At 32.4% G+C, this 22,459-nt stretch overlaps 1 protein-coding gene across 5 annotated transcripts in view; it reads right to left on the bottom strand.

Moving 5' to 3' along the window:
• The window catches only part of LOC129943366 (mushroom body large-type Kenyon cell-specific protein 1), a 131,636-nt gene that overhangs the window by 12,580 nt on the left and 96,597 nt on the right, over positions 1 to 22,459 (bottom strand). For all 5 annotated transcript variants that reach the window (XM_056052754.1, XM_056052752.1, XM_056052750.1 and 2 more), the window contains one exon: positions 22,261 to 22,453. In XM_056052754.1, the coding sequence (XP_055908729.1) occupies positions 22,261 to 22,453 (193 nt within the window). The remainder of the gene's footprint in view (positions 1 to 22,260; positions 22,454 to 22,459) is intronic.

Genomic DNA, 22,459 nt, shown 5'->3' on the forward strand with positions numbered 1-22,459 from the left:
TTCAGAAGGAGATTTTCTAAAAACCTTGAATGCTGTTTGCTTTCTTTGTAGCAGGCTGTTGAGATTTGGATTCCACCAGGGGACTGTTTTCTTATGTAGTTGTGGTGTGGTTTGGGGAATACTGAGGTTAGTTGCGTAGCGGATTGACTTTGTGATAGAAGCAGCTTCTCTGTTTACCTCATTAAAAGTTAATCTAATTGAATTTTGCCTTGTGATCTCGGATTGGAACCGATCCCATTTTGCTAGCTCTGTCAAGAATTTAGGTTGGGCTTTTGGAAGATTGGGATTAGTCTCCATTGATAGAATTGTAAGAATAGGGAAATGGTCGCTGCAGTACAAGTCATCGGAGACCTTCCAGAGATATTAACCACTTAAGTTCCATTGTAGTATTTTTAGGTCATTATAGCCGGTGGAGTCGCTCTTATTATCCGTACCACTAAGTGTACAGATAGAAGAACGAGCACCACCTGGTGTTTTAGAGTTCCCGCGCCTCCTCCGGTGATGAGGGTCCCCAACGTTGTGGTGGGCTTTCCCATCACCGACGGGGGCGCGGGTTGAGAGTAGAACATTGATTTTATTAATATGTGTCATGATCATTGTCAATGTTCATGTGGAATTGAGTTTGGGCTGAAGAGGTAATTGTTTCAAGAGAGTCATTTTGGTTTGATCTAGTTGAAGTAAGTAAAGTAATTGGTGTTTGAGTGTTTCAGGAGAATGAGAGGTGTTGTCGTTAGGATTATTTTGAGTGAATACTATTGAGTCTGATTTTTTGTTATCAAGGTTAGGGATCTTTTCGTTGTTAGTTTTGTTATGTTCTGTGTTAGCTGTTGTTTGATTTTGTTGTGAGTCATTTTTTTGTAATTCAGTTACGTTTGCTTTAAGAGAAATGTGCTGAGTTTAATTATCGATGGCTTGAGAGCTTTAACTGTGTCGGGAGGGGGATTTTTTAGTTTTTCAGAAAAAAGACCCGTAGAAATGGTTGAATGAGTCTGGTACCGTTCTCTTTGCATTCGTCTAGCTTCAGCTAGTGTGCATTTGTTTTTAATTCAAGTACTTCTTTGCTTTGGATGTACCTTGGGCAGTTCTTAGACGAGGCAGGATAGGGGCCGAGTACAGTTTATACACTCATGGAGGGGGAAATAGCATGTTACACATGAAGCAGGGCTCTTGCACCATTTAGTTGTGTGCCCAAGCCGTTGACATTGGCGACACCGCATTGGATTTGGGATATATTCGGATAATTTTGTTTTGTACCAACCGAATTCAATGGATTCTGGGATTTTAAACGAGTCAAAGGAGAATATCATAAGGCCTGTAGGTTTAGTTTCTTTCTTGCCTTTTTCATTTGTCATAGTTTTATTAAAATTGTACACGTCAGTGACATATTGGCTTTTAAGTTCCGAAATGATTTCAGATTCGGACACATTAATCAGGCAGGGAACGTATGCTATGCCTTTAGAAAGGTTGAGGTTAGAATGCAGTTTAATATTAACGGGACAAACGCTATCTAGAACTTTCGAATTAATAAATTTATCCGCTTTGTTTTGGTCTCTTGTTAGTATAAGGATGGAACAGTCTCTTAATTGGGATATTTTTTCGTAATGCGTGCTGATGGAGTCGATAAGTTTTTTAAGGATAAACACACTGATTTTGGTTAAGGGCTTGGAATCATCTTTGGGAGTTATGTGTACAAAGCGGGGATTTTTAGAAATTGATTTAGTTGGTAAGGAGGGGAATTCACTAAACAAGCTGTTCGATGGCTTATTTCTTTTTGGTGGAGGAGGCGTCGGGTCAGGAGGATCGGAAAGCGTAAGTTCATCGAGGAGACCGAACCGGTTACCCGGACGGAATGGCTTTGGAGCCATTCTTAGAGGAGGTTTAATACTTTAGGAAATTGCGGTTATCTATATGTGTAAAAAGTTTATGAATGGGAATGAAAAGGAAAGGATGTTAGTAACGAAAGCGCAAAAGTAAAAGAATCACGAGAGCTCGCTATTTACTCTGAATAAAACATGTCTGTACGGTTGGAAGATCAGCCGATGACTGTATTTTGTTTTTTAATTTTCTCAGTAACTTATGAACCGATTTCAATAATTTTTTTTTCTGAATAAGATAATATTTGATTATCAAAAGTGCAATTTTTTGTTGTTTGAATTTTTAAAAAAAATATTGAATTTTATTTTTCAAAATTCGAAATCTCAAAAACGGGTAAAATATATAGCGTATATTTTTAATCTCTAAACAACTGCATATCAAAAATATTTTTAGATCAAAATTGAAAAATTTTATATATAAAAAAATAATTTAAAAAAAAAACCTCTCAAACGATTTTCAAAAAAAAAAAATTGAAAAATCAACGGTTTTTTGATTTATAATATGGCATTTAAATTTTTGAAGACAAACTTATTTTTCAGGTAAAATTTTGAATCTTAAAATATTTTTTTAAAATTATTTTACCTGTATTTAAAGTAAATTATTTTGACAAAATTGTAATTGCATTCATATCTTTTATCGAAATTAATTCATTTGGTACATATGTACATATATATTTTTATAACTATAACGATTGTAAATACTAATTATGGCCGTGTAGCGCCACTGCATGGGATTAACGAATATGATACGTTTAATCAACAATCTATTTCAAAGTGTCTATCAAAAAGTATTATCTTGGTTCTTTTGTATATTATATTTTAAAATATTATTCTTTAAGAATAAGGTTGTTTAGCACACATTTTACTTGCTTTCGCCTATATAAAAAAATTAATACTTAGTACTAGTTAAGGAAACGTACACCCTCTACAACTTCTGCTTACGTGTCACTTTATAACTAAAAACCAAAACACACAAAAGCCTGACTGTAACCAACACATGAATAGCAATTTATTTTACTTTAACGAAAAAAATAAACTGAACGTAATTACTCCATGTTTGCGCTGAAAACTTACTAAACTAAAGTAAAGCTATCCAATTGAACGAAATAGTTGAATACATAAAAAATTGTTTTCGTTAAGTACTCTTACAAGGATATTTCACTTACTAAATATTGTGTAAATTCTATAATACATGTTTAAGATTTTGTCCTTTCTTAATTATTTATTAAATTAAATAATTTTTGAATTCATTGTATAAAATTAAACATTAAAAAGTATGTCATCTTGAGCAGAACTCCATTATATACGTCCGAAACTTGAATATTACTCTCATCTCCGGGCTAGTGCTTCAGTAACTTATGTAATTGTTAGCCTTAAAATATTCAAAAAATTAAAATACAGTATTCAAAGAATCATCATCACTCGAACATCGTAGTCAAGTTTCTTCTCTTACACTTTAGTTACGTCTGAACGTCCACCTGTACCCCAAATCATGTTAAACCGGATACTCCCCTTTGCCTAACTGCTTTGCGTTAACGGTTTCCCACGCCGTTTTCGCTTACTTTGCAAAACATATCCAAAACGGATACAACACCCTTTTCCATCTACACAACACACGCGCGCATCCCGTTACATTTAAAGCAATAAAATCGTAGGGAAGTTCATTTTACATATTGTGTAAGATCAGCATTAAAGATTTAAACATAGCTTTGATAGAAGAGTAAGAATTAATTCAAAGTCAGTTGTAATTCTCCTCTTGTCACTAGAAGTGCAGCGTCACTAGAGACAGCGGCTTCTCTTGTCAAATAATTAATAAAATAATCATGTACAGAAATTAAATAAATAAAGACAAAAAATAAAAGAAAAAGTAACAGTTGAGTTTTATTTTAAAACGAAACTCTTTTTTACCGTTATTTTAACGGACTATGCTCTAGTGAAAAAGATAGTGGCATTCCTCCCCTTAAACAATTTAACCGTTATACCCGTGCTTCTAGGAATGGCATATTAAAGGGACACAAAACCTTTCTAGTGTGCGCTAATTAAAAAAGGCAACGGCACATTTGGGTCAACAGCATTTGTTTTTCTTTTATTTCATTCGGATACATAAAAACATATGTAAATGGCGCATGTGGTCGTCCTTTTATATTAATACTAGAGGATAGTGATACCAACAAACGAAAAATCAAAGAGTATAATAGTATTTTATTTTAGAGAAGCTAATATGAGAAATAATCGGGATTATTAATTTATATTAAATTAAAAAAAAAATTATGTAAATTGTGATTGATATAAAGTGAGTTTTTTATAGGTACTAATAATCCAAGTAAAATCGGTATACATAATTGTGATTAAAATAAAGTGACTTTTTTTTAGCAACTCTGATTTGGTTCTATGTATTAAAGTTTTTTTTTCAAATAAAAAGTCTCACATAACCACAGCCAAAATCCAGAAACCAAAGAAAAATTGATATAAAGTGCATAAATTTCGACATTAATACAAAAATGGAAGAACCCATATTACAACTGCAATTAATACAATTTACTAAAAAATACATTTTGTTAAAATACTCTGGATGAATCCAATTTACGATTAGAAAAAAAAACATAGCTTTGAACCTATAAATCAATCAAAATACAACTTCTTCAACTTCAACTTCAGGATAATAACAGACACAATTACACTTATCAAAATTTTAACAAAAACATCAATTACACTTAATAAAATCCTTTTAGAAACAACAATTTTAACCGATTTTAGTGAAATTCCTTTAAAGTTTTTATTCCTAATATAAACAAATAAGGAATGGACTTTTCTAAGAAAATTTAGCACAGAAGTCAATAGCTTTATTAATTTACAAGATATAGAGAATCGAACATCAATTTTTACCAATTTTGCGAACTATTTTTTGTAGATATAAATTTGTATGTTCTATAAGATCCGGTTACTTTGAAGCCAATATGTTCAATTTTGAAAAAGATGATTAAGTCAGAAATAAATTTGTATTAATTTTTAGTAATGTTTTTATTTTTTAGGTTTTCATGTTTTTTTGTAAACAAAGTGGTCAATTCAATTTTTTCCAAAAGCTAAACCATTTTCAAACAATTTATTCTTTGAGGAGAAAAAACCTTAGTTAAATGTTTTTCAAAATTTTGTGGTTTTGTATCACGTCACAATATCTAATATAAAACTTAATCCAAGTCGGAAGCGCTACTGATTCGTAAGATATTTTAGGTTAACAAACATTTTAAATTAAAATAAAATAAATTGGGAGTACGTTGAGAACCACAGCCTAGTGACTTACAACTCTCAACCATTCCTGTGTGTGAGTACTATTGTCAGGGATGAAGGGAACCTACAGTTAGAAGCCGAATGTGAACAGTTAATTTGAGAAATCACACTTCATGATAAGAATTTTTCTTGAAGAAATTGTCAATTCCTCGCAAGAGGCAGTACCCGTGAAAAAACTTTAGATGGCATAGGCAGGGATGGAACCCAAGACCTCTGGCATGACAGTCCAATGGACTAACCATCATGCCGCGGATGCTACAAACATTTTAAATTGTTATGGTTCCTCGCATCTTTTTCCATTATTATCTGGACGTGTTTAACAAAATTCATTTGAAGTCATATCTCCACTGGTTCTTAAGATATGAAGGACGAAAAAAGCTTTCAGAACGTACTAACGTGCATACACCTACACACGGACGCCCAGACATCTCTCTAAAAATCTTGTATTTAGATTCTAGGGACCTTGAAACGTCGAAAAATTTCAACATTTTCAATTCGACAAATACTTTACAATAACTTTATAAGCAAAAGTAAGATAATAATTATATATCAGCCAAGCTATAAATAATAATAGCAACCCCCAAAACTTTGAAAACGCAGGTAGAAACGCAACATAAATCAAAATAGGCCGAAATAGAACCCATGGAAGTAGATTATTTAAGTAAGAGAGAAGAAACTAACCAAGTAACCATATAGAAAATCACAAGTTTTTTATCAACTGGCCTCTAATAAAAGAAAAATAAACATATAGTTAACTTTTCAAAATATAGATTGAATTGCCTTAATTGATACATTTTCGACCATCATCAGCCTTTTAAACTGAACAGCAGCTCCCTTAAATTTTTACAAATACATAAACGATACACTAATCCAAACAAATATTATACTCTGTCCAACAAAAATTGTCACCCACTGAAAAAGAAAATTCAACCACTGACTTACACATAAATTGTTGTTGTAATTACGCTTCGACGAGCGTACATCCCCACGACCTAGAAAACACAGATCTTAAAAATGAAGTAGGTTTCAATATTTTGATGATGGTGCGAAGTAGGAAGCAGATTTTTAATTTATTTGAAAAAAAAAGAAGTAGATCTACTTCAATTGAAGTAAAGTGGTAACGCTGATCGTTATTAGAGTTACTATTTCCACGTTAATGCAAATCATGGTGGATTTTTCTTTGGATTTTGTTTGGGAGCTTTCAGAATGTGTGCTTTTTTAAAAGCTTTGAGAACAAATATGGGAATGGTGTTGTCGCTTGCTGTTTTTCGGTAAATGAAGTTTATTTATTATTTTTCGTAAATTAACCCTTTGTTCCCGGAGATGTCAACTTTTTCAAATATTTGTATAAAAACTTAAAATTTATATAGAATGTATATAATGAATAATGCATTTAAATAAAAAAAATTAATATTCACTAAAAACTAAAAAAAAAAACTGTTTTTTCCTACTATGTGCAAATTATTAAAAATGATTAGAGTTCTTAGAAAACCACATGGTTTCATCGTAAAGTTATGCATTATTTTTTATATTGAATTTCTTTTAAGTTACTTATACTTATTTTATAATATATTGTGATATTTTGTTTGTTATACCGAATCAATTTTATGTTCCTTATGCTTGTGTGATATCTTTATAATATAGTATTAATTTATATTATGCTAAATAAAAATGAATGTATGTTTACGTTGATTGTGTCGATAAACATAATTATTTCGTTCAACATAACTTTTCTAACTTAAAATCTCGAACAAAAAAACCTTAAATATCCGAGTATTTTCATTATTTTTTCATAATTGAATTTATGTTTCTCTTAGTTTTCACAAAGGGGTTTTTGAATTCGGTATTATGTACATAATTTTGAAATTTTCTTAAAATTTTAATTTAAAATCAAAAGTTGGTAAAACTATTAACATTTATCAGAGCTTTTTCGAAATTTACAATGGGCACTACGGAAACCCTGTAATATTTGCTCTCTCTCACAGCTTAACGAGATTTCACTTCAGTCAGAGTAAGAGGTAAACGTCCTATCTTCTCTATACTGACAATTTTTGTTTATAGCAAAAATTAAATAAAAAAGGAACTCGTTTATAACAAATGCAAAAAGTTTAATGAAATAAAATACAATAGTAGTATAACTTAATGGAAACCTCAAAATATACAAATGCTATAATAGATTTATATGTGTATACATTTTTCATATTAAGAAAATGCATTCCCAATTTTAATTGGCAAACTTACAAAATTTGTAGTAGGGTATGAAATAACTGAACATTTCTCGAAATTCGGTAAACCAACACAAAATAATATCAGATGACGAATTTAAATCAGAACATATTTCAGATTTTATTATAAAGGTTTTTTTATTTGCGCTGGTAGATTTTGGGGCCCCGTGGCGGCTATTTTGTTTTGGTTACATCTGTAAAATCTTTTGTTTATTATTCAGTTGTTTATGCTAAATCATCATGGCAAATTACACGTTTGAACTGCACTTTCAAATGATAAAACTTTATTATAGAAATGAGTGTTCGTTAATTATTTGAGACATTTGGTTCAGAAAACAATCAGCCAACGCCCGTACGTACAAGTTACGCAAGATTGGCCGAGAACATCCCTGCGGTCCGTGAAAGTATACAGCAGAACAAGAACACGGCCTTTCGCAGACTTTAACTTGGCGAGTTCTGCGTCGGGACTTGTGCCTGCACCTGATCAAAATTCAACACACACAGGAGCTTAAAGTTCATGACCATAGACAACGCCGTTTGTTAAGTGACTGAACTTTGAATCGTTTGGAAGAGAACCCCAATTTTGGCCGCAATACCATCTTTAGTGACGAGGCTCATATTTGGATGAATAGCTGTTCTTACAAGCAAAATTGCAGTATACGGAACAACACCAGCCCACGCGGGGCTTACCAGGTGGTAATGCATCCTCAAAAAGTTACCATTTGATGTAGATTTTGAGCCGGCAGCGGCGGTGGCGTAATTTTTCGGTATTTTTTAAAAAACGACATTAGTGAGACGGTCACCTTCAACAGTGAACGCTACGTAACGATGATAATTGATATCTATTTTATTATAACCCAAATTGAAACATATGAACCTAGACGATATGTGGTTTCAGCAGGACGGCGCTACTTGGGAGATCCGTGCGACCGTAAAAAGCCGAGGCTGATGTCATATTTCACACTTAATGGCATACATGCGCCTTTCAAATTAAAAAAGTAATTTTGTTAAAACATCACACATAGCTTTTTTTATTCCATTGAAACATATACCCGCCCTTATTGGAAAAACCCTTTAGAAATGATGTCGAAATACATTTCACAAAACCCAATAGCTAACCTAGCTAAGATTACATTTAACTATTACAGAAAAACTAAAAGGCATTGAAGAAAAATATTTATCAACAGAAATGATCAAAAACCTGCCACAAACATGACGCTTTGATCTTTCAATTAAACGGACTTTTAGAAGATTATGATTCTCGTATGGACGATCGAGTTTTTCTGAATTCTTTCCAACGATGTTAAAAAGGCGAATAATAGTGAATCGCCTTGTTTCGAGCCCATTTTGACATAAACATATCTTTTCCAACCTTGATGGAGCAGCGTGCACTCTCCGTTGCCATTCATCACAAATGAACAAATTTGACAAAGATTCCTAAACTTGGCATTGTACTGTAAAGTTCATTTCTACAGAAACTGTTTTCCGGGATTTGGAAATTCGAATAGATGGCTGCACTTCAAATTTGGTTTTTTCTTTCGCCTTTGTCAGGTAGGCTTGTAGACAATAGGATTTTTTTAAACTTTTGTAAACATTAAACAAAATAATATTTTTGGTGACATAATTGACACTTTTTCATGACAAGAGTTACTCTTGGAGACTTTGTCAATTCCTCGCAAGAGGCAGTGCCCGTGAAAAGACTTTAGATGACATAGACAGGGATGGAACCCACGACCTCTAGCATGACAGTCCAACGCACTAACCATCATGCCACGGGTACTACACCAGTGCTGACAACATTACTCGCACACAGGAATTGTTGAGAGTTGTAAGTCACTAGGCCATAGTTCTCAACGAACTCTTGCGCCACTCAATTTATTTATTTATTATTACATAAACTTGACAGTAACGTCATACTTTTGAATTTAAGAAAAGCAAAGTACTTTTCTATAATTGACTTAGAATCTGGAATTCCATAGATCTAAATGAAACCGGAAGGCATAGAAATTCAATATTTTTCATAAATATGAAATATGAATTTCTGAGAATTAATTGCTCTCATTTGTTTTTGATCAAAAACTGAAAAGTAGATGATATTATGTTTTCTAGTTATTGAGAAAATTGGAAATTACCAAAAAAAAAAGTATAAAAAAATGCTTGTTTTTAACTGTTCTATAAAAACTTTGTCGCCTAAGTGATCGTACTCTTCATAATTGGGCGAATCCCGAGTCGAAATTGTGTCCATATTCTGATCCTAAAAAGGATCTTTTCTCCTCATTTCCTCCTGCATAGAGAAAAATGTACCTCAAATCATCCTGAACGATTTTTCATCAAAGTTGTTGATGGAAGTGACCTTTTCAAGGTGATGAAAATATTAATGACGGACTAAAGGTCAATGAAAAAACAATTATTTATGTTGTCACGACGTTTCGTTCATGTCTATGAAAATCATCAGGTGTAACAATTCATCTATATTTGCATTAATATATTGGGTACAATTTGATAATATTGAAAAACTATGAAAACTAACACTTGTTACATGAATATTGCACTAAAGAATAAAATCATTTGATTCATAACAATTTTTACAAAAACTACAAAATTAGACATAACTACACGAAGTTCAACTGACAAGGCATAGGAAAATTAGTGTCAAAAGATCATATTGGTATACTCTGTCCAACAAAAATTGTCAGTACAGAGAAGATAGGACGTTTACCTCTCACTCTGACTGAAGTGAAATCTCGTTAAGTACTGAAAAAGAGCAAATATTACAGGGCTTCCGTAGTGCCCATTAAAAATTTCGAAAAAGTTCTGATAAATATTAATAGGCTTACCAACTTTTGATTTTAAATTAAAAGTTAAAAATAAATTCCGTTTAAGAAAATTTTAAAATTATGTACATAATCCCGAATTCAAAAACCATTTTGTGAAAACTAAGAGAAACATAAATTCAATTATGAAAAAATAATGAAAATACTCAGATATTTAAAGTTTTTTTGTTCGAAATTTTAAGTAAGAAAAGTTATGTTGAACGAAATAATTATTTTTATCCACACAATCAACGTAAACATACATTCATTTTTATTTTGCATAATATAAATTAATGCTTTATTATAAAGATATCACACAAGCATAAGGAACATAAAATTAATTCGGTATAACAAACAAAATATCACAATATATTATAAATTAAGTATAAGTAACTTAAAAGAAACTCAATATAAACAAATTATAGATAATGCCTTATTCTGACGAAGAGTAACTGCTGCTACTTTCGTCATTTAAATTAATTATCACACTTTCCACTGCATCTTCTGAAAAAAATAATCCATCTCCCACATCTTTATTTCAATTACCAGCTCTACGTGTTGCCACAACGATGTCATTTCTCAGCGTCGACGTTTAAATTTCCTGTTGCCAGAGATCCTTAAGTTCGTTCATTTTAAAAGATTTATTTTCCCTTGCCCCAAAAACAATTCCAATTCAATTGGATTGAGCTCGCAATGGTAAGGTGGCAATCGAAGCACTTTATGTCCTGCTGCGTGGGCCAATTGATCAACAATGTAGGTTTCATATTGGGATTTGGACGATTGCCAATAACTCTGCTTTCACCATATCCACTTCAAAGGCTATATCATTCGATGTCAGCCATTTCTTTTCTAGAAGAAGTGGTGGGGGCTTTGTTTTTCTTCCTTGAATGATATGAAGCGTTATCCAAAACTATGACAGAGTTGGGCTCCAGAAGCGTTAAAATCTTCTTAAACCACTCTTCATAGACACTGGCATTCATATCTTCGTGGTAGTCTCCGGTGCCTCCAGAAACAAAGCTTAATAGCCCGTCATCTACAAATCCTGTAGAACTGCCAGTGTGCGTAATGATGAGCCTTTTTCCTTTCCCGGATAGTAACCCAGCCTTGTTGATAAACCTTCGTTGAACGCTTGGCAAGGTGTTGTTACCGCTGGATCTATCCAAGTTTTATCACAAGTGTGTCCCTCATTCAACCATGTCTCATCAGTGAAATATATTTTTTTATTTTGTTCTCGGAGTTTCTTTACTTCGCGCAAGTATCTTCTTCTCCATGTTATTATGTCATTTCGTTCTATTAACACGTTCTTCCGCTGGCGTTTGGTGAACTAAAAGCCAAGATCTTTTCAATTATTCTTACCTCACACAAAATTTTGTCTAGCGTTGGAAGTTCGTTGAGAGAAAAAAAAATTATGAACAATTTGCCTGATTGCACATTTGTCGAAATCATCGGTCTTTCTTCTGGGACAAGGATTTTTTTCTTTTATGATGGTGAGTTGTGTCCTTTCGTCTTGTTTTCATTTATTAGCCTGTAGACAATTCGCTCTGTTACAGAAAAAATTTCCGAAGCTTGTTTTACGGATTCTGTCTTATTTTTCAAATGGCCATAAAATTTGTTTGTAGCTTCAACAATTTCTTATTTTTTGGCACTTAAATCCTTGGAATAACTTGACGCCATTTTCGATTCTGTATCGCACAATATTCACAAATACACAATTCATAAACAACACAGCATAGATTTATAATTTAATAAAAGCAGTTCTTTTTTGGCACCGATTATAAGACACCGTATAAATAAACACTTTTTCAAAGAATATTTTTTTTATGAACAAAATCACTATTTTTCACCATCTATAATAATACACCATGTATTATAAATAATTTTCGCTTCAACTCAACCCTTCGCTTCCTAGTGGTTTCGAAATTAAACCACATACTCTATAAATTTTTTTTTATATTCCTACTGGTTTCACGATGAAACTATGTGGTTTTCTAAGAACTCTAATCATTTTTAAAACGGATTTTTTAATTTTTAGCGAATATTATTTTTTTGTATTTCAATGCATTATTCACTATACACATTCTATATAAATTTTAAGTTTTTATACAAATATTTGAAAAAGTTGACATCTCCGGGAACAAAGGGTTAATTTACGAAGAATAATAAACAAACTTCACTTACCGAAAAACAGCGAGCGACAACACCGGTCACATATATGTTTTCAAAAGCTTTTAAAAACGCACACATTCCGAAAGCTGCCAAACAAAATCCGAAGAAAAATCCACCACGATTTGCATTAATGTGAAAATGGTAACTCTAATAACAATCTGCTTATTTTCAATACATACGAAGAGGGTTGTTTGTGAAATGTGAACATATTATCAGTGTGGATCGGCCAGAGGGAAAAAAACTAATCGAGAGAGTCAAACTGCCTCGTCTCCGTCCCTTTGAAACCACCTACTATCATTTTGTATAGCGTGTTGAATTCGTATCGGTGTATACATGTTTTCACCGCGAAGAGCAGAGAGACATTTCTTTCTCTCTCTGGTTTTCACAAATTCATTCTAGCAAACAATTTTCGTTATTCAATAAATTACGGTAAACGTTATAACAGTAGATCGTGGTGAATTTGTTTTTCCCTTCTCTTTCTCTAAGTTGAAGATAGATGGCATTAAAAACCAATACAAGAAAAGATGTGTTCAGAAAGAGTGTAACAACGTTAAGGTTTTATAAATATTTTTTATAAATGTATGTTAAGTTTATTTCAATAGTATTACCTTAAATAATAACTTAACTACTGTATTAACTAAAATATACTGCATTGAATTATTTTACATTGAATTATAAGAGGCGGAAATAATAAAGTTCTACAATTTATCGGAAATATTTATATAAAATATCCATATCTTCTGAAATCGATATTTTCTGGAACTTAGTGTTAACCTAAAATTTATTTGGCATAATTTACTTTTCAAACATTTTTATACACTAAACAAATCAATTATGAAATTTGGCTGCGATTATAATTACTTGAACACAGCATTAACTATGTTTATATGTATCCAGGTTTAGCCCTTAACTTTGATTTCCATTTATTAATGAATAGCTTAAAAAGTTTAGCAAACATCTATGAATAAGCCACAATGCACTTTCAGAAAAATTGTAGTTGGAACTTTCCCTCACAGATTTTTCCTTGTCGCTATATAACTAAAAGAAAAGATATAAATAGCAAGAACTGGAAAACTTATAATGATGATACATGAGACTTATATTTTGGTTGAAGAACAAATTTGTATATTCATTTCACAAAACCACTGACCTAGCGAGAATAAAAAAATGTTACTGTTATACAAAAGTACTTTTCGGCTTATGTAGTTAAGCTTTTAAAAGCAACATACTAGCTTAATATCATATGCGATGAAAATTGGCAACAGAAGTAACAAGTTGACAGTTTTTTTTATTTAGTCTCTAATTAAATCACTTGTTTTCAGCATTTTGGAAATGTACTGAGTAACGTAAAGAAGATAAACAACGAGTACACACAAATAAAATAGGAATGTAAAAAAGAGATGAGTATATTAAAATGTTCTTAATGTTAATGCGTTGTTTAATTTGCATGATCCATGTTTACATTCTGTAACTCGTGTTTTCAATGTTACTGCAACTCTCGCATCGACAAAATTAAGTCGATGAACTCTGAAAATTGAAACAAATCAGATTTTTTTTTTGCATTTTTCAACGGTCTGAGCAAATAATAAAAAAACAATAGTTGTATTGTAGTGTTTTCAGAGTTTTATGTTTCTAGGTCCTAACTTACTCATTGGACTGTTGCACCACCTAATTTATTTTACTTACTAAATGTAAATTGTTTCTTAATCTTTATTGTTCTGAAACCTAACAAGAGTAATTAATTTCACTTCTCATTCGAATGATTTTACTCCCAAACGAACACAATGAGATTATCAAAAAATTGTTCATCCACAATTATGAATTTTCTTTGAACACCCCTGATCACCTGACTACATCCGCCATTTTTAAAAGGTGTTCGCCTTTTTACAAGTGTGGGGAGTATGCACATCTTCCTGCATAAGTATTTATTCCCCACATTTTTTTTATATGGAGTTAATACATATGCAAGTTTATGTGCAAATCGCAGCTTGTAGGCAAAAAGAGAGCAACCGTCGAAGTTGGTTCTCTCGTTTAGTTTTTTCTCTTTGCTTTTTACTTAAAAGGTCAAGTATCAGTTTCAAGGGAATGTTAGTGAAGAGGGAAACAACGCCAAAATATACTAAAATTTCGTCCTTGTCAATACTCAACCCGCTTAATTTCGATTTAAATAGGAGAGAATCCTTGACTTTATATTTCGAATGTGAAAATTTTTTTCATTTTCTAAATTAATTACACCACAACCGGAGCCAACCACACTATGTATAAGAAATGTTTTGTGAACAAAACAAGTGTTGCCATACCAGACGATATACAATACTTACTTTCGCTAGGTCCAAAATATTCACTACCTAGTACTATTCGCTCCACACCTAATACACTCTTCCAAATCATCGCAGAAGGTGAAGACTGCACACAAACTCTCGAAAATACAGACGAGAGGGAAAAAGCCCCTGGCAAATTCGCAGACATACTAAGCCATTATATCAGGAAGAAATCTCACACAGTATTCGACAAATATATCACGTATATTATCTGTGAAACAAAACAATTTCTTCGCAAAAACAAAGAATTGATAATTGTTTCAGTTGTCAAAGGCAACGTCACTGTAGCGATGTACAAAAAAGATAATGAATTTAAAATGCAGAACTTGATGGAAGACAGGAATGTTTATTCGCCAATAAGCAGAGATCCAACAGCAAAACTGTAATATAAAAACAACAAACTCATCAAATATCTGTATGGAAACGAAATTATTGACCAACGCCAAAAACATGCAATGACTACATACAGCTCAGTTGCCCCTCGAATTTATGGGCTCCCAAAAATTCATAAGGAAGGTCTTCCTCTTCGACCAATATGTTCATCGACAAAAGTACCTTGCTACAAATTGGCGAAATATTTGATAAACATTTTGAATAACATCACCTTGAATTCAAAATATAAAGTCAAGGATTCTCTCCTATTTAAATCGAAATTAAGCGGGTTGAGTATTGACAAGGACGAAATTTTATTATCTTTTGACGTTGTTTCCCTCTTCACTAACATTTCCTTGAAACTGATACTTGACCTTTTAAGTAAAAAGCAAAGAGAAAAAAACTAAACGAGAGAACCAACTTCGACGGTTGCTCTCTTTTTGCCTACAAGCTGCGATTTGCACATAAACTTGCATATGTATTAACTCCATATAAAAAAAATGTGGGGAATAAATACTTATGCAGGAAGATGTGCATACTCCCCACACTTGTAAAAAGGCGAACACCTTTTAAAAATGGCGGATGTAGTCAGGTGATCAGGGGTGTTCAAAGAAAATTCATAATTGTGGATGAACAATTTTTTGATAATCTCATTGTGTTCGTTTGGGAGTAAAATCATTCGAATGAGAAGTGAAATTAATTACTCTTGTTAGGTTTCAGAACAATAAAGATTAAGAAACAATTTACATTTAGTAAGTAAAATAAATTAGGTGGTGCAACAGTCCAATGAGTAAGTTAGGACCTAGAAACATAAAACTCTGAAAACACTACAATACAACTATTGTTTTTTTTATTATTTGCTCAGACCGTTGAAAAATGCAAAAAAAAAATCTGATTTGTTTCAATTTGCAGAGTTCATCGACTTAATTTTGTCGATGCGAGAGTTGCAGTAACATTGAAAACGCGAGTTACAGAATGTAAACGTGGATCATGCAAATTAAACAACGCATTAACATTAAAAACATTTTAATATACTCATCTCTTTTTTACATTCCTATTTTATTTGTGTGTACTCGTTGTTTATCTTCTTTACGTTACTCAGTACATTTCCAAAATGCTGAAAACAAGTGATTTAATTAGAGACTAAATAAAAAAACTGTCAACTTGTTACTTCAATTTTCCATCATATATGATATTAAGCTAGTATGTTGCTTTTAAAAGCTTAACTACATAAGCCGAAAAGTACTTTTGTATAACAGTAACATTTTTTTATTCTCGCTAGTTCAGTGGTTTTGTGAAATGAATATACAAATTTGTTCTTCAACCAAAATATAAGTCTCATGTATCATCATTATAAGTTTTCCAGTTCTTACTATTTATATCTTTTCTTTTAGTTATATAGCGACAAGGAAAAGCCTGTGAGGGAAAGTTCCAACTACAATTTTTCTGAAAGTGCATTGTGGCTTATTCATAGATGTTTGCTAAACTTTTAAGGGTATTCATATATAAATGGAAATCAAAGTTAAGGGCCAAACCTGAATAACTATAAACACATAAAATGCTGTGTTCAAGTAATTATTATTGCAGCCAAATTTCATAATTGATTTTGTTGGTGTATAAAATAGCTGAAAAAGTAATTCATGACAAATTGATGTTAGGTTAACACTAAGTTCCAGAAAATATCGATTGATGCCGCAATTGCAAAAGATATGGATATTTTATATAAATATTCCCGGTAAACTGTAGAACTTTATTATTTTTGCTTTTTATAATTCAATATAGAATAATTCAATGCAGTATATTATAGATAATACAGTAGTTAAGTTATTAGTTAAGGTATTACTATCGAAATAAACATAACATATACTTATAAGAAACGTACTCGTTCATATTATACAAATAAAGTCTAGTCTAAAAAACCTTAACCTTGTTACACTCTTTCTGAACACAACTTTTCTTGTCTTGGTTGTTAATGCCATCTATCTCCAAAAAACAGAAAGAGAAGGGAAAAACAAATTCACCACGATCTACTGTTATAACGTTTACCGTAATTTTTTGACCAACGAAAATTGTTTGCTAGAATGCATTTGTGAAAACCAGAGAGAGAAAGAAATGACAAATGTCTCAATCTCTCAACTGAAGTTTTTTCTCTCTCTCTGCTCTTCGAGGTGAAAACATTGTTACACTGATACCAATTCAACACGCTATACAAAATGAGAGTAAGAGGTTTTAAAGGGACGGAAATGAGAAAAGAATAACAATCAGTAACTTATTTTATTAATTATTAATTTTTTGCCAAAGAAATTTCTGTTGTAATGAAATTTATTTTGTATATCTAAATGCTATTTTTCTTTTTTTTATAAATAAAGAAAAGTTAGTCTTTAACAACAAAATCTATAGCTCAAATCAAAGGTTTTGGCAAACAAATGCAGTTGAATAAATGCATTAGGCGTTATTAAGTTCACGGACAAGCTAATCTGTGTTCTTAGCTAACTTTTGTAAAATGGTCAGAAACCGATACTTCAACGAAATAAAAGAATATAAAAGTGGAATGAGTCGAATTCAAATATTTAAAATCCTAAAAATCATACCAAACGGTTCATCAAGGTGGCATACCAAAAAAAAACCAACAACGAGAGGATACCATCCATTAAAAAATAAAATTCTATTTCATCTAGAGAAATAAGAACCCAACTCGACCCCAACACAAGTGCAAGAACAATTCGGTATTAAATTTTGGTATTATACTTATTTTAGGTTATTATATTTTATAAAAAAAAACATTCATTTAATTTTGATCAAAACACAAAACAATATTTTTTGTAAAATAAAATAATTTGAAGCCAACATCTGAAATAACTGAAAAGATATTTGAACCGAAAATCAATTTTTACCAACTTTTAGTAACGTTTTTTTTTTTTGATTTTTCTCAAAATGTTATTGAATGTTGAGCACAATATTTTTTATAAGATAAAATTAATTTGAAGCTATTATCAGAAATTTTTGAAAAGATATTTGAGTCGAAAATCAATTTGTACCAACTTTAATTATAAAAAAACTGTCAATTCGATTTTTCTCAAAAACAATTATTTAACTGCCAATCTACACGTATCTTCTGTTTTTTAATAATCAGCAGAGCGTTCCTCTTAGTTAACTTTGTTCATTAGTTCGTCGTGGAGGTAGCCCTAAACGGCGAATTTGATCATGTGCGTTACCCCCTACACGGCATACAATATACATACATAGTTCATTTATTTTTTTCTGCGCAGCATATATGTATAATATAAACATAACATATCTTTCCTATGAATGGTTTAAGAACATCATCAATTGTGCTTTGGAAAATGACTGGTGCGTTTTTGAGACCTAATGGCAATCTCAAGAATTAATACTTGCCATTAATGGCGGAAAAGGCTGCCTTCGGAATGTCTTAGGGTTATATTGGGATTTGGTGAAATCCTAAAGTAAAGTCTAGAGTTGTAAAATATTTAGCGTTGTAAAATAATAAGGTTTTTGCAGTGATATATAGGGCTGATTGATTTTAGATCTAAGGAAGTTCTTGTTGGCCCCCGTATCATTAAGAAACTTCAACACTACTCCATCCTTTGTCACATACTCAAAGTATGTTAATCTAGATGGCCCTTTGTCATACAATTTACTTCACCACACGTAGCCTCCTTTGCGCAAGCAGAGTTTTCTTCTATCTAGCCTCCATCTTCTAGTGCGATGCTATAATAAGCGTTGCTGCTTGTTAGGGAAGTTGTCAGAGGCTGCTCTACGCTTGAATGGGTTGCTTTGGAGCTTTTGGTGGTTAGCATAGTTGACCTGTTTACTTTAAACGCTTCGATCAATGTCCATCTTCTCTGCAGGCTTTGACCCGAGCTTTGGTGTAGAAACATCTTTATTATTAGAATGGCAGGTTAACCTGTTATTTCTCCCTATTTTATTTTGTTGAGGCCTTTTTGGAGGAATATAGGATCTGAATTCAAGCCTCCTGACATTTTGGTTAATAGGAGACGTAATATTATTGGGAAATTGAAGAGGAATGTATAAAATTGTTTCGATAGTTAAGGTTCTGTATTTATAGACAGGCAGAATATGCTTCTGTTGTTCTTGGTCGTTGAATCATCAACATTCTTGAGATGTCGCCGTTGAGGCCAAACACAAACAAGTCCAGTGCTCTATTCCTGTATGTTTCTACTAAAGCTCGTATAGTTTCTTCACTATACGATTCCGTTTTAATTTTGTTAACTATTAACGATAATTGATGGTTAACGGCAGCATAAAAGTTGTCCAACTTGCTGCGCGCTGAAATCAAACGAAGAATAACTCTTGCAAATCGCTGCTTCTTTGGACTTAGAAGGCAATTGAGAAGTAAAGTCCTCTCTCGAGCATGTAAAATCACCATCTATAAGACACTCATCATCCCTGTTCTCATTTATGGCGCTGAGGCCTGGACATTGTCAAAGAAAGATGAGAGCGTCTTAGGATTCTTCGAGAGAAAAATTCTTCGGGTGATTTTTTTTGTCAGCACTTTTTGTGTCTAATTCTATCAATCCAGTTGCCATATTTTGATTCATCATCTTCTTCATATTATTGCGAAGCTTTGCTCAATTTTTTAGCACCAGCAATTTCAGCACACACACTAAGCTCAGTTGACCATTTTGACGAGCGGCGAACATTTCGAACGAAATTCCTGATATATTCTTATATTCAAAGTGATGAGAATTTGTCAATACCTCGCAAGAGGCAGTAATCAGGCAGGGATCGAACCCAAGACCTCTCGCATGACAGCCCAACGCACTAACTACTATTTATTTATAGTTAGGTAAAATATATTTGTAAATTTTTTTAAATTGAACTCATTCCTCAGTAAAACAGATATGAAACCTTGTTAATAGAACTAATTAGTGTTTGTTATTCGCTTTGTTACCAAATACTTAATTCAAAATTGATAATACTCTGATTTAATTTTTTACCTGAGCAGATTAAACTTGAGAGAACCAAGAAAGTGTTTTTTTTTTGTTGAAAAATGTAATTTCTCAATCCAGTATCCGGTTTTTTGTTGAAAATTAATAAGAGTATTAAAGTTTGGAAATCAAAGCTTTGCTGAACTACTTACAAATTAAAAAAAAAGCGTGTATATTTGTAAACGAACAAAATTATTTGTTTTGTAGGAATTTTGTTTTTCACACAAAAAACGATCATAATGAATCCTCAAAAAAAAACTAAGTACCTTTTTTCTCATTACGCTGTTATTCATGGGCATGTTTTATATCTGGGTGTTCTCTCTTTGATAAAATGAAGGCCAAATTGGTGTTGTATAAATGTAATTATATTCTGTCTAAGCAATTTAATTGATGTATGATAATATGAAACTCCCTTTATAATCATGTTCCATAACATAATTTTTTACCAACATAACATACATATATCATGTTATTGAGTTGTGTCTTTTTCCAGGTAGGCGTTTTTGAATCTGTTTCAAATAAATGTGAATTAAAAACCTATGTTTGTGCTGAAGAACTAATAAATTCAGAGAATTTTAATTTCTTTAATCTAATCAGCGGTCAAATACACGAGCCGCTTAGTTGCATTTGTAATGTCGATGAAAAGATTGTGAATTTCAACAACAAAAAAATTGGCTTGTTTTCACGCATGCATAGAAATAAATAATGAGTTATGCACGCAAATATTACGCATACATTTAATCACTTTATGAAACAGCTGTTCGCTTTAGCTTGTAAGGATGATACCTAACCAGTGTGAGGTGCAAGGAACAACGAGAAGTATACAAACAGGAGTGCAAAACAAAATTTATACAAAACGGTTGTACTTTTAGCCACTTGAATGTGATATAGTACACGTCTCATGTTTCGTCTGGTTAAAAATCGATGAGACTGGAGAAATCCAACCAGTCGCCACTTTTCTAAAAAACACTCTATATGAAGATATAAATCCTTCGTACGTATCACCCTCCAAAACCCATTTGTTTACATTGTTGTATTTTTAATGTGGACGAATTCAACCACAAAAATTGACGATGTTTTCACTCATCCATAGAATCAACTACTATTAAGTTTTTTGGGGAAATTATATAATATTAGGCTAGAATTGACACACATACTTAAATGAGTTCATGTGTCCGATTTCCGGTTTAGCTTGTAGGCAAACCAATATGGCTACCAAGGATTTATATCTTTATAAGTGTTTTTGCTTTTCTCTCTTGTTGGTGGTTAAAGCTAGGCATAAACAGTGAACATGTTGGTGTGATTTGTTGGGCAGCGCTTCACCATACATGGACCAACATGTTCATAAGCTTAATTTTTTCTTTGAGTGTTGTGAAGGCAAGATTTGCGATACAAGCGCGAATGATGAAATTTCCAATAAATTGTTTGAATTGCGAAGACATGTTAATGCAACAAATATGACTACACAAATGACAAATTGTTGTCACACAACGCCATACACGACGAACATGTTGTAAACTTCAAAATTTGTTGTAAACTTGCCCAGCCAATATGTAAGCCGAAAGTTCACCATTCATAAAATATTTTAAAAACCGTGGATCTGTTGGCCAACATGCCCATACACAAATAATTTTCAGCCCAACACCAACAAATCACACCAATATGTTTACCGTGTATGTCTAGCTTAAAACTTCTAACGCCACCTTTAAGCTACGGCGAACGTAAAAAAACAACTCCATGATAATACCAAAAACACTCTATATGAAGATATAAATCCTTCGTACGTATCACCTTCTAAAACCCATTTCTTTACATTGTTGTATTTGTTATGTAAACGAATTCAACGAGAAAAATGAATGTGTTTTCATGCATACATAGAAACAAATACTAAGTTTTTGGGGGAAATTTAAAGTTAGCAGAAAAATCACACGCATACTTAAATGAGTTTATGAGTCCGATTTCCGGTTTAGCTTGTTGGCAAACCAATATGGCTACCGAGGATTTATATCTTTACAAGAGTGTTTTTGCTGTAGATGTTATATAAAGATACACGTGTTTGGTTTCGCAGCTTCGGTCTTTACTCTTTGTTTTTGCTTACTTTCGGCTCCACTCTGTTTGTACACTGTCATGTGCAAGAAAATAAGAAAGTCTGGGAATTGGATCATGAGTGCTTCTCTAAAAAAGTTCAAGCTGTTTCACCGCTTCCAATAGAATATATGACTTATACATACCGGTGCACATGTCTTGTATTTCCACTTGTTAAAGAGTTTGGTGATGGCTTCGAACTAAGATCTAATGGCTGTTCACCCGTAAAATCACTGGGACTCGGAGAATCCTTGATTGAGGGACTGATAGCTGCAGCCGATGTCTCTGAGGTAGTTGGTGTGGCCGAGTCGACGTTCTGAGTTAAATTATACAATATGCCTATAA

Source organism: Eupeodes corollae, chromosome 1 (assembly GCF_945859685.1).
Source record: "Eupeodes corollae chromosome 1, idEupCoro1.1, whole genome shotgun sequence".
In the NCBI taxonomy this organism is placed as follows: Eukaryota; Metazoa; Arthropoda; class Insecta; order Diptera; family Syrphidae; genus Eupeodes; species Eupeodes corollae.